Source organism: Lepidochelys kempii, chromosome 9, assembly GCF_965140265.1.
Source record: "Lepidochelys kempii isolate rLepKem1 chromosome 9, rLepKem1.hap2, whole genome shotgun sequence".
In the NCBI taxonomy this organism is placed as follows: domain Eukaryota; kingdom Metazoa; phylum Chordata; order Testudines; family Cheloniidae; genus Lepidochelys; species Lepidochelys kempii.
The window spans coordinates 3952994-3966208 of NC_133264.1; the positions used below are offsets into that span (position 1 = coordinate 3952994).

At 51.1% G+C, this 13215-nt stretch overlaps 1 protein-coding gene across 3 annotated transcripts in view; it reads left to right on the plus strand.

The window, feature by feature from the left end:
• Positions 1-11488, plus strand: part of P3H2 (prolyl 3-hydroxylase 2) — a 126220-nt gene extending 114732 nt beyond the window's left edge. For 2 of the 3 annotated variants that reach the window (XM_073359044.1, XM_073359045.1), the window contains exons 9-15: positions 2965-3092; positions 4290-4385; positions 4484-4634; positions 5117-5234; positions 5934-6009; positions 9534-9674; positions 11289-11488. In XM_073359044.1, coding sequence (XP_073215145.1) covers positions 2965-3092; positions 4290-4385; positions 4484-4634; positions 5117-5234; positions 5934-6009; positions 9534-9674; positions 11289-11381 — 803 coding nt within the window. In that variant the 3' untranslated portion in view covers positions 11382-11488. Of the gene's footprint in view, positions 1-2964; positions 3093-4289; positions 4386-4483; positions 4635-5116; positions 5235-5933; positions 6010-9533; positions 9675-11288 lie in introns of those variants that run through there. The other variant, XR_012160700.1, reaches the window with a different exon arrangement.
• Positions 11489-13215: the final 1727 nt, after the last annotated feature.

Here is a 13215-nt window from a genome sequence, read left to right on the forward strand (position 1 = left end):
TGAAGCAAGCAGAATTGAGCCCTCGGTCAGCTGTTTGGTGGCTTATATGGGCCTGTCTGGGAAATATAACCACTGGGACCCCTGAAGTTAGATGACGATGACAAGGACCGGTCGCGTTCAGCATTGTGTCTGCTGGTCCTGGTTAAACTCAGAGGACTGCGAGTCAGAGCTCCTGGGTACCATTCCCAGCTGCATGGGACCAGTTAACCCCTTTGTGCCTGCCTTTGCCCATCCTCTAAGTAGTGATGATGATGCTTCCCAGTGAGAGGCTCGGTGGATGTCTGTAAAGTGTTTGGAGACCGCCACGTGAACAGCGCAAGGCCAGGGCAAATCCTTCGGTTTTGTAAAGACAATCTAGCCATGGGCAAAGCCCCAGCACTTAACCGTTTGCACTGTAGAGCTCACCTGCATGGTACATGCTGGGACCTGGCCCAGAGCAGGCGCCAGGTAGACCAGCACCTACAAACAGAAGGAAGATGAAGTTTCATGTTTGTGATGTAGCAGTGACCCTCCTTTCCCTGGCTGGGACATGCAGCACAGCCATGTCAACTTGCTGGCTATTTGTGGTTCACTTTTTAACAGCTCCATCCTGTTGAAGTTGATCTTCTGCCAGCAATGGGGAGCTACTGGAAGCACATCCAGAAGGAAGCAGTAACAAAAGCTTTCTTAGATGTGCCCACTGTATTGTGTATGTATAAGAGACGAACCTGATCCAGGAAGTTCAGAGCCCGGTTGGATAGTGCCCCGAGTGTGTGAGGTTTTGATCCAGGCCTCTCTTTCTGATCCATGCTGGTTTGTAATAAATATTATCCTCAAGCAACAAAACAGACCGTGAGGGATGCTCCCTTTTCCAGGAAACCTAAATCTTCTTCGCAGATCATTCCTCGGCAAGCAATGGGATCTCAGTATCGTGTCTCCTCCATTGGCCTGGGGCCCTTCCAAAACAGCAATGTGCTGCAGCTGACAAAAAAAATAAAAAGCAGCATTTAATAGTAATGTTCCATCGTGCCGAATTTCGAGAGAAATGCTGTTCTGCCACGGCCCGCTTTTTATTGCGGCGTTCCAAGAGCAGATCTGTTTCCCGTGGCTCCGAAGCGTTTCACCTTCCCCCCAGAGAAACATTGGGGTGAGGGTTTAGTTTTCGAAACACACAGACTTTTGTTCTCATTGTCTTGTCTTGTTTTTCCGTTTGAATGAGGGCGGCCTCATCCCGTGTCCGTGCGCAGGAGAGAGAGCCAAATGGCTAATCACTTCCCCGCTCCCTGCAAGGTAGGCGTCTGATTCGCCAGCTGCCTAGTATTGATTTGTGTTACCCTCGGAGCTAGGCGCTGTACAAACCCAGGACAAAAAGCCTGTCCTGGCCCCAATCTGCAGTGTGGAACGCTGGCCCATGGCAGACTTGTGCCAAGTGATGATGGCAGTATCTCCATACTATCAGGACAATATATTGCCCAGTATATTTCATAGAGGACCTCAAAACCAACCCAAGATATGACCCATTATGAACAGATATGAACCGATGGTGTAAAATCCTTCCACAAAAAAGGGATCTTGGCTGGAATCTCCAGGGAATACCACGTGAAACCAGTGTGTGCGCCCCACGGCCCAGTAAAACGTGCAACGTCTCGTGAGCTGGTGTTTGACAGCGCTCCCTCAGCCAAAGGATGCCGCATCACAGCGGCATCGTGCTGAGTCGCAGCAGGGCTGTGTACGGCTGCAGCGCCGGGACACCGTGATGAAGTTCTGCTGGCCCGAAATCATGTTAGTGCCCCTACGAGCTTGCAGGCCTGGAAAATGGGCTCTGCCCCAGAGCATAATGGGAGGGGGAGGTGCAGGCCAGCCTTCGTAGAGCAAATCCCAGCCAGGGGCTCTTCTAGCAATAGATAAACTAGGCAGCAGATACAGCTCCTCTGTCAGGACAATTTGAGTGGCATTGCGACCCTGCGTACCAGGTTGCAATGCCACTCTGCAATTTGGCCCGGCCGCCTCTCTGGCGTGATGGAAGGGCGGCTGGGCCAAATCAAGCCTACGAGGAGGGGGGCAGAACATTGGGGTTCGAGCAGCCTGCGATCACAGCCGTTGCCTTTCTGCCTCCAGCCCTTCCCAGGGCCTTTAGGAATGACCCCTTCAGTAATGGGACCTTGGGACGAGGAATGGTTTGTGATGCGCTAGCCCATGGAGGCTGCGTTTGGGAAGCCAGGCCCTTTTGTGCGAGCTGCTACACACGCCTCGTGGGATGGTCCCTGCGCCAAGGAGCTTAGAACGTGGAAAACGAGAGACAAGAGAAGGATACAGCAAACTGGAGGGGACACAGTGTAGGGGTGAGACTACTGTGAGCAGCACAAGGGAATGGTCCCCAGCGGCACAGAACCGTCTCTTCCACAGCTTCCCTGTCTCCCAGGAGCCCTGCGTGGGGTGGGGGGGAGGAGATCCGCTCCGTGACCGCAGATTGGCCCTCAACGAGAGCTCCTGTCAGCAGCCTTGGGCTGGAATAATGCAGCTCGCTCCCAGCAGCCACAGAGTTTAAAAAAAAAAAAAAAAAAAAAGACAGAAAAAATGCTGATGACTATTCCCGGGGCCAGTGCGTTGAGAACGAACACAGTGGAAATTTAGGGTCAACTTTAAAATAGGAATTGGTTCTATTGGCTGCTCTGAAAAAAGCCAGTAAGCTGGTGTCCGGGGCCCCACTGCATCTCCGTGCAGCGTTTTAGAGTCTGGCCCGTGCATTGCCAAAGAGCCTGATGAGAAAGTGGGAATCTCTGGCACTCTCGCAGGGAGCGGATTTCACCTCTGTGTCTTTGTTATTGACACGAGGCCAGGTCCTGCTCTCCGTTACACGGCTGTGAAGCCAGGCCTCTGGAACGCCACCAAGGTGACCTCAGCTGGCCTGGTGCCTCCGTGTGACTGACAAGCCAGGGAAGAGGTGTCATGTTCAGGGTTGTTTTATATCTGTCTTTCCCGTAGGGGGTTCTCTGCTCTACAGCGACGTGAAGTTCATCTATAACTCCCAGCAGCTGAACGGCACGCAGCGAGTGCTACTGGATAACGTCATATCGGAGGAGGAGTGCCGAGAGCTGCGTAGAGTGGCCAATGTGAGTATCTGAGATGGTGGGGAGGGCTGCTGGGTGGAGGGCAGAGAAGGGGGGTTGCTGGTTGCAGGGAAGCCACGTGGGCAGAGGGTCTGGGCCAGGGAGCCATGTGGAGTGGGTGTAACTGTCTGATTTTGCCTAACTGCACAAGGCCCCCAGCAAACACAAAGAACGTGTCTCCAAATTCCACCCTCCCACATGCACGTAACCGCTAACGAGGTCTCTGGGAGTTGCGTGTGTGTATCCAGGGTCAGAGCTTGGCTTCTGCAACAGAACTGTGTGATCCAGGCACTAGGGGAGCATATCAAATGCCGTCTACAATCCCCACTGCCGGCCCGTGCTTTGACACCGATAGACACCAGCTGAGGATCTGGCCCACTGTGTTTGCCAGTTACATGAGAAGACCAGTTAGGGAATAGCCCACTCCTAAATAATCTCTTTGCTTGTGTTCCAAGTAACTCCTGAAGTGAGTCGAATCAACTCATTCACTTTTCCCCTAGTGGTGCAGTTTGTTTACTTTTTGCATTTCACTCAGAAGGAACAGCGATAGCAGCCAGCTGTTTTCACTAGCTATCTATCATTTTCTTCCTGTTTCTCTCTGCACACAGGGCCATAAGCTTTGAGTTCAACAAGACTTTTGGGGAAGGGGGAAACAGGGGGAGCCTTGAATCCCACAGCCGATATTTTCATTTTAAAAAACTGGATGACATTTAAGGAAAGTTCATGTGTTGCGAGGATAATTTTCCATATTTCTTCCTTAGCAAAACTGAGCTGTGTTCTCTAACAATAATACCCAGCTTTTACATGGTGCTTTCAACCCATAGATCTCCAAGGACTTCACAGAGGAGATAAGACGATCTGATTTAGAGAGGGCACGGTGGTGGAGTGGCTTGCTCGAAAGCAGGGTAGTAGCTGAGCTAAACACAGAGCCCTGCACTCCTGAATCTCCCTGGGTTGTCATAGACCCATGGCGGCTTAATTGTCATTTCAACCAGTAACAATGTTGCCATCAGCCCTTAGCTGACGGTGCCATTGACGGTGACCAAAGCAGAATGGAACCCACCTGATTTCGTCTGTAGTTCTTATTGGTGAGGGTTCAGTATTTAGGGTGGGGAGAGCAGGATGAAGAATAAAACTGATTTGGGGTTTCTGCTCAGGATAACCGATATCCCTGACCTCTGCTCGTGTCATTTCTTCCAGGGGATCATGCTGGCTGGAGATGGCTATCGAGGGAAAACCTCACCCCACACTCCCAACGAGAAGTTTGAAGGGGCCACTGTCCTCAAAGCTCTCAAGGTGCGGTTTGCCCCTCTCTCCAGCCCCCGTGGCTCGGCGGGTGGCTCCGCCACCCTCTGGGCGGCCAGTGCTCACTCTGGTGTGTGATTGCCCTGCAGTTCGGCTACGAGGGGCGCGTCCCGCTGAAGAGCGCCCGCCTGTTCTATGACGTCAGCGAGAAGGCCCGCAGGATCGTGGAGTCCTACTTCCTGCTGAACTCCACCCTCTACTTCTCCTACACGCACATGGTGTGCCGCACCGCCCTGCCGGGTAAGGGGGCAGGGGCCGGCCTTGCGGCTCAGTGCTTAAGAAGCAGTCAAGAGGGAGGGAACGGAGCTGTTGTACGTACAACGATTTTGTACTGTCTCCTGCCTCAGAGATCCCTGCCCCACGTCCTCCCTGGAGGAAGCCACCTGCAGGGGGCATGAGTTGGTTCATTCTTTCGCTCTTCATCTCTCCTCGTCTGCCTCTCCTCCTTCCTCTCTCTCTCTCTCTCAGTGCCCCCCCTTGCTCTCCTTCACCCCAGATTGGGGTGTCTGTTCCATCAGGCTCATGGTGTTTCAAGTGAGCGCAAGGCAGGTGTCAATTCTTTGTCTCCAGGCTCCCCAGATTCCCCCTTTTCGCCCGCTGTCTTTGCATTTTTGCTGGCAGCGAGAGCCCTCCAAGTGCAAATGCCCCTGGGGGGAGCTGAGCTCTGAGACCCTGTCATGCTTATCTCATCTCTTCCTCTCCCCCCGCGTGGTACTGCCTAGGCCAGCAGGAGAAAAGGAACGACCTAAGCCACCCCATCCATGCCGACAACTGCCTGCTGGATCCCGAGGCCAGCGAGTGCTGGAAGGAGCCCCCGGCCTACACCTTCCGGGATTACAGGTAGGAACGCAGGGCTGAGATGCCGTGTGCCAGATGCAGGTGCCTGGCCAGGGGAAACAGACAGGGCATGTTCCTCGCTGGGCACCAGGTCGGTGGGGCGTGACCACAAGAGCCCACTTTGGCTCCGATGCCTGGTAAAGTTAGGCTGCCCTAGAGCCAGGTAAATCCCAGCCAGTGATGGGCTGAAGAGGCAGGCTCTGGATCCATGGTATGGTCGCGGTTCTAGGAGGAATTGGGGGCCAAGTTCCAGGCAGCGGTTGGCTGTGGCAGCCCCGTGGTGTTCTTGTCTGTTTCGCCCGACGTGGCGGTCACCTCGCAAGGCTGGCCAGTCTGGGGAGATCGTCAGCACATCCGTGCCAGGAAGGAAGGATGCGTGTCCCTGCTGGGCTTAGATACAACCCAGAGGAGAGATTACCCACCCCCACCCCTGTATCACCGTCCCCCACATACCTGCCCCTGCTGGCACCCACAGGGCAGGCGGGACTCGAACCCCTGAAATACTGTGGGGCCAGCCACCTCCCATTGACGTCAGTGGGAGCCTTTCCCCTGACTTCCCTGGCAGGCGGAGTGGGCCCTGGGAGAGTGGTGAGCATTCTTCTTCCCACGGGCCAGATCTGCTGATGCAAATCCTGTGTTTGTAGCTGCCTGGGGTAGGGGCAGCCAGCCAGCCTCACCAGGGTCTCGTCATTCTTCCCCCAGCGCCCTTCTGTACATTAACACGGATTTCGAAGGCGGGGAGTTTATATTCACTGAGATGGATGCCAAAACTGTTACTGTAAGTAAACTGCCTTGGCTGGCAAAGTTGATGTCAGTGGGTTGGCTGGGGGGATCCATTTTGTTTTCCTTCCTAGTCCACTCCTCCAGAGCTGGTGCCGTGTATAGCTAGGGCTTTTCAGATAACTTAAGCTGTGACCTCAGACCAGTGGGCCCCTCCATAAAACAGTTACATCCCTAGCCTCGGTAACCTTAGACTAAAATCCATTCTAGGTGTAATCTGAAAAGACATTCACCATCCTAATGGTGCAGAACAAGGCTACCCAGAGTGTGAGGTCTTCAGTGTGGCTCACAGCCGCCCCTCTACAACTGTCAATGAGGACAGCCTTAACCGGCTGGAGGGTTTTTATTGTTACCGAATTAAGCTAACAAGCAATTTCTGTTCCTCTGTCATGGGCGATACAAGTGGAAGCAAATTTTAAATTTTTTATTAAAGCTAATGTTAAAAAAATTATATAATACATAGGTTGGGAAAAGAGTGTCTGTACATCTGGGTATAGTGCTTAGATTATCCACAGATACAAAGTTAGTTTTTAAAAGTCATATGATCCATAGAGTACATAATCAGCAGTAACCCAAATTTAGGTGAATAGATTTAACAATACAGTTTAGATATTAGAATCCAAATACTCGGGTACATCACTCATGAAAAGTTGTACGGAGGTTTGGTTGTAGAAAGCAAAATGTATCAATGAGAGGGGATTGTCCCTCAGTAATTGAGAATTAGATTGGTTGTCCATTTAGAAAATACAATCTATGAGGAAAGTATTTGTTACTTTCCCTACTAAAGCCATGTCGTAACCCTGCTGCTGGCATCCTGTGTGCCTACAATCACTCAGGATTCCTGACTTCTGCAGAGAGTGGATTTTTGGAATCTCTGATCCATTAAGTAAAAGGTTTAGACGAAGACACACAGTTTATAAAAAAAAAAAAAAAAAAAAAAACCCGGACATGCTGGCCGAGGATCCTGCTTTGTGTGGTTGCCCAATTCACTGAGCTTCTGCACCCCCTAGTGGTCAAATTTGAAGCAAGCAAGACAAGGTGGGTGAGATACAAAACTTTTCCTCTCTCGCCAACAGAAGGTGGTCCAATAAAAGGTATGACCTCCCCCATCTTGTCTCTCTAATATCCTGAGACCAACATGGCTACAACAGCACTGCATTGTAGAAAAGTAAGGTCATCAAATCCGGCCCCCTGCGCTGAGGGAGGACCAAGGAAACCTAGGGCCATCCGTGTCCACCCTGGTCTTAAAAGCCTCCAGTGACGGGGATTCCACAACCTCCCTGGGAAACCTGTTCCAGAGCTTAACTACCTTGAGAGCTATAAAAAGTTCCTCCTAATCTCTAACCTACATCTCCCTTGCTGCACATTAAGCCCGTTGCTTCTGATCCTATCTTCAGTGGACGTGGAGAACACTTGATCCCTGTTCTTTTTATAACAGCCCTTCACATATCTGAAAATTGTTATCAGGTCCTCTCTCAGTCTGCTATTCTCCACACTAAACATGTCCAGTTTTTTTTTAACTTTCCTCATAGTTCAGGTTTTCTAAACCTTTGATCATTTTTGTTGCTCTCCTCTGGCCTCTCTCCAGTCTGTCCACATCTTCCCTCAAATGTGGCACCTCAAATGGGGCGCAGTATTACAGCAAAGGCCTCATCAGGGCCGAGTAGAGCAAGACGATTCCCTCCAATGTCTTACATACGACACTCTTGTTAACGCACCTAGAATGATACAAGTGATATCCTATTAAAGAAATAAGCCAATCACAGTGTAGGGTTGGACAGTAAGTGTGTCCCCATCCTTGTCTTCTCCACTCTACAGCCACCTTCATTTAAAGACTGAACATAAGCTTGCTATGAGTCCTTTGAATTCAATTCAGTGTTGATAAATGCAAAGTGATGCACATTGGAAAACATAATCCCAACTATACCTATAAAATGATGGGGTCTAAATGAGCTCTTACCACTCTAGAAAGAGATCTTGGAGTCATTGTGGATAGTGCTCTGAAAACATCCACTCCGTGCGCAGCAGGAGTTAAAAAAGCAAACAGAATGTTGGGAATGATTAAGAAAGGGATAGATAATAAGACAGAAAATATCACATTGCCTCTAGATAAATCCATGGTACACCCACATCTTGAATACTGCGTGCAAATGTGGTTGCCCCATCTCAAAAAAGATATATTGGAATTGGAAAAGGTTCAAAAAAGGGCAACAAAAATGATTCTGAATGAAGTCTGGAACAACTTCCGTATAAGGAGAGATTAATAAGACTGGGACTTTTGAGCTTGGAAAAGAGACGACTAAGGGGGGATATGATAGAGGTCTGTAAAATCATGACTGGTATGGAGAAAGTAAACAAGGAAGTGTTATTTACTCCTCATAATGCAAGAACTAGGGGGTCACCAAATGAAATTAATAGGCAACAGGTTTAAAACAAAAGGAAGTGGTGAAACACTGGAATGCGTTACCTAGGGAGGTGGTGGAATCTCCTTCCTTAGAAGTTTTTAAGGTCAGGCTTGACAAAGCCCTGGCTGGGATGATTTAATTGGGGATCGGTCCTGCTTTGAGCAGGGGGTTGGACTAGATGACCTCCTGAGGTCCCTTCCAACCCTGATATTCTATGATTCTATGAAGTGTTTTTTCACACAAAGCACAGTCAACCTGTGGAACTCCTTGCCAGAGGATGTTGTGAAGGCCAAGACTATAACAGGGTTCAAAAAAGAACTAGATACAGGCAGTCCTTGGACTTACGACACAATTGGTTGCGGAAAATTGCATCGTAAGTCGAACTGTCGTAACTTGGAACTGCAATCCATTCCATTGTGGGACCGAGCATCATAAAGTCAAATCAGGGTGTCAATTCAGAAATGTATAGTGTTATGGCTTCAGAAGAGGGAGAAGAGGAACATTGCTCATGGTTCATAGATTCCTGGTTTCCAAGGCCAGAAGGGACCCTTGTGATCATCTAGTCTGACCGCCAGTACAGTACAGGCCAGAGAACTGCCCCCAAATAATTCCAAGATCAGATCTTATAGAAAAACATCCAGTCTTGATTAAAAATGGTCAGTGATGGAAAATTCACCATGACTCTTGGTAAATTAACCATCGGAGCAGTTACCCTCACTGTTAGAAATGTATGCCTTATTTCCTTATATCAGTCAGAGTGTGAAGGTTAACCTGATCTCATTGAAGGGACATCTAATTATTGCCTAGTTTGAACACAGCTGGTTTGCAATGATTGAGTGTGTTGCATTGAATTTTGCACAGACTTTGCACACTGCCTCATCTTTTCTGGGTTAATCCTCTGCAACAGGACAGAGCCCTTTTTCTGGAGCAAAATGCCCATCTCAGCAATGCTCTGCGTTTTCGAGTATCCTGGAGCTATCCAGAGAGATCCATTAAAGTCAAAGGCCTGAACTGACGGGAACCCAGGGCAACACAAGAGATCTGCAGTATGCTGGTTCTTTGCCATGAGCCTAAATGCTAGTTGTGTTTGCAATGTTTGACTTGGTGTTTTTTACAGGCCTCTATCAAGCCAAAGTGTGGGCGCATGATCAGCTTCTCCTCTGGTGGGGAGAACCCCCACGGGGTCAAAGCAGTCACCAAAGGCCAGCGATGTGCTGTTGCTCTCTGGTTCACTTTGGACCCACTTTACAGGGAGCTGGTGAGTTCTTCCATCGTGACAGCAGCAGAGACCGTCATGAATGGCACGGGGCGGTACAGCGGGGAGCTAGTGAAAAACCAGGGAGCTCCTTGTAATGCTCTGTCATCTTTAGCTAAGAGGCCCTTCTGCCTAGCCACAAAGATGCCTGCCTAGGCAGAAGTGCTGGGTCTGCCTCAGAACCAGTGGGTGTTTCCATAGCTAGCTGGAACCTGTCTTCAGGGCACTGGATACTGTCATGCTCAACAGAGCATAGGGTTAGAGATGGAAAGGGACTTACAGGATCAACCAGCCTCCCGCAAGCAAAACGAACCCTTCCCCCCACCCCCAATGAATGCAATAAATGCATTGTACCAGGCCTAGACTGGGAGTCAGGAGATCTGGATTGAGCTGTGTGACTTTCACTTCTCTGGGCCCCTATTCCCATCTGCATGGTGGGGACAGTACCCTGTCCTGCCTCTGAGGGACTTGTGTCAGTAAATTCGGCCATGTTTGGGAGCTGCCCATTACGACACTGGGGGGCTGGGCAGATTGTGGTTATACTGGAACCTCCACTAAGAGGGTGGCTTTCCCGTGTGACCCTTGCATGGGCTCCGTTTTTGGCCAGGTCGAGAAACAGGACCTGCAATCTGGGACTGGCTCTTAGGGTGCGTCTACACTGCAGACAGACACCTGCAGGCCAAGGTGTGGGAACCTCCCACCTCGCAAGGTCTAGAGCCTGGGCCCTAGCCTGAGCACGAACATCTATAAGGCAATTAAACCACCCCTTTGCTCAAGCCCCATGAGCCCCAGTCAGCTGGCGGGGGGCCAGCGGCATTTTTTTATTTGCAGTGTAGACACCCCTTAGAGCAATGTTTCTGCTGAGCATTAGTGACACCTAGTGGACAATTCCGGTAATGACCAGTATCCCAGTGGAAATCCACAGCAAGGGGGAGGACCAGGAGCACACCCCTGTTTGTGAGCACATGGTTCTTTCAGCCAGTGATCTCAACCATTCGTTACTTCAGCCTGGTGGGGCCCTTTTCACCGATGGCAAAATTCTGGCACAGGGGCTTTAAACAGCTCCCCCAGGTCACACAGCAAGTCATTGGCAAAACAGAATAAAACCCAGGAGTCCTGACACCCAGTCTACCAATCCAGTCGCTAGACTGTGCTTCTGCTTTCTGGATTCCTGGGGTCTGGCACCCGCAGCCTGTCCATCCCTTGGGGCCTTAGTTTAGGACACATGTACATGGCGGTGCTGTAGTTATTTGTGTTACGGTAGCACTACAGGCCCCGTTGTGCTCGGTGCATCGGACGAGAGCTGCCCCAAAGAGCTTAAACTCTACATAGGCAAGACAGTCAAAGGGTGGGAGGGGAAACTGAGGCACCAAGCGGTCAAGTGACCTCCCCAAGATCACACAGCAAGGTCGTGGCAGAGCTGAGAATGGCTCTCCCAAGTGCCAACATAATGCCCAATCCATTCGGCCGCACCATGTCCCCAGGTGAGTTGTGCCTAGGTCTTATACTGGCCTTCCGTGCCAGGATGAATTTCCTCCTTGATGGAGAAATAGCTCAGAGACGAGAGGAGACATCGACGCTGCTGCTGCTATTTACTCCTCCTCCTCTTTTTTGCAGGAGCGAATCCAGGCAGACGAAGTGATAGCGACGTTAGACCAAGAGCATCTAGGAGCCAACGACCTGAACATCAACCCGAAAGACGAGCTCTAAACTAGGCCAAGGACTTCCGATTAAATATTTATTTAATATTGTTAATCCTATTAGAACCCTTTTATTTTTATACAGAGCCTCGGTATAAATGAATCGGTTAATATGAACATGGTGCCTCTGTGTTTTGGCACAGCTCCCTCTGGGCCCCATGTGCGCACCTCTCCTGCTGGGGCTGACTCTTCCTGCTGTATTCACTGGCCTTCCCCAGCACTTTTTCGGGTCCCTCTATTCCCCTGACAGGCTGTCTTCCCGTTCCTCAGGCGGGGGTCTCTCCTCAGACCCAGACAAGGAGAACATAGCGTGGGGGTTCCTGGCGGATCTACAGGGCACTGACCGCAGATAGAGGGGAACTGTACAGTTCTTTTGTTGTCCCGGGTTCATGCAGTGCATGTCAGACCTGGCTTTTCTTTTTGTGGTGGCTCCCTTTCCAAAGCCGTTTGAGGAGTTAGGTCTGAATCCTGCTCTGGGACGTGTACAGGCTCCTATTGCACGGCTGAGATCTGGCCATAAATTCCTGAGCACAGCCAGGGGGTTGGAGCTGTCCTTTAAGAAATCATGTCTGCTGAGCCCATGATGGAATTGCTCTGCAGAGGGCTCCCGCATGTGCTTTGCACAAGACCCAGGCAAAGTGGTATGAAGAGAAGGGGCCTAAGCCAAGCAGCTTGTTTTCCAGCTGCTCCACCGTGAGATTGGCACTCTCCCTGATTGCATTTTCCCCATTAACTGCTTGGGGCCATGAAAGAAACGCAGCTTCATGCTGTCATCTTTGGACTTCTGTTCCGGGGCAGGTGCCACTACCGGCGAAATGTAAGGTTAGAAGGCCCCAGCCCCAGGCCCATGCAGTGCAGCATCTGGCAGGGTCGGGGATGTTACGGTGACCTGCCGCTGGGTGTGCATTTTGCATCTGTTCCTGTGGAAGACCCTGGCAGGGGGAGCGGGCACATGCCCTGCAGCACCTTTGTGCTCCTGTGCCGCTTTCAGTGTGAGGTGCTTACTGCATGCTTCGCTCTACGACATGTAATGCCTCGAGGGATCTGGCTTCTGCTGTGGGTAGCATGGGCTGTTTGTTAAGCTTGTGAGCTCCAGTAGGCCACTAAGTCCGTATCTTGCTGTGTCGTCGTCTTCTCTGCTCGTAGGGTGAATATAACCCTGGGGCCCGGATGGGGGCTATACGGTCAGATCCTCGGCCGCTCTAAATCAGCGCAATCCTTGAAGCCAGTGAGCATCTGACCCTCCGCGCTGGCCCCAGGCACAGGGGCGATTCTCGCCCCAATCGGTCAACTGCAAAGCAAAGAGCACCTTGGCAGGCTGGGAGCTGTGAGGTGGGGTTCACGGTGACTGTCCCATTGCCAAAAAGTTCTGCTGGGAACTTGGCTGGTGCTTGGCCCTTGCTCGGAGCCCTCTGCCCCTCCCCCCCCGGTATTGCCAGGGCTTGGAGAATCTGGAACCAGTCACTTGTTCTTGCTCTTCTATCATGGAGCTCATGCTGAACCTGCCCCAAGTTGTCCTGAATCTGTAGCAATTGTCTTCCTCCTCCCGCCTGCAACTGCCTTCCTCAGGGCCTGTCTGCTTCCAAAGCCACCACCTCAGCGGGGAGGGGAACTGGTGCAGGCTTCTCCTGGCTACAGGTTGATTACGTGACCAGGCCGGGAAGGGGACACAGTTACATCCTTGAAAGCAAAGCCGGGCATTTACCGTGTGTCGCTGAGCCAGGATTTGCCGCCACCTTCCTGCTGAGGCTGGGAGGGGGCAAGGTTCCCTCAGCCCACTTTGTAAGCAACCATGCTAACGGCCAGCCTTCGCTCTTGCCCTGTTTCCCAGGGGTTCTCGCCCC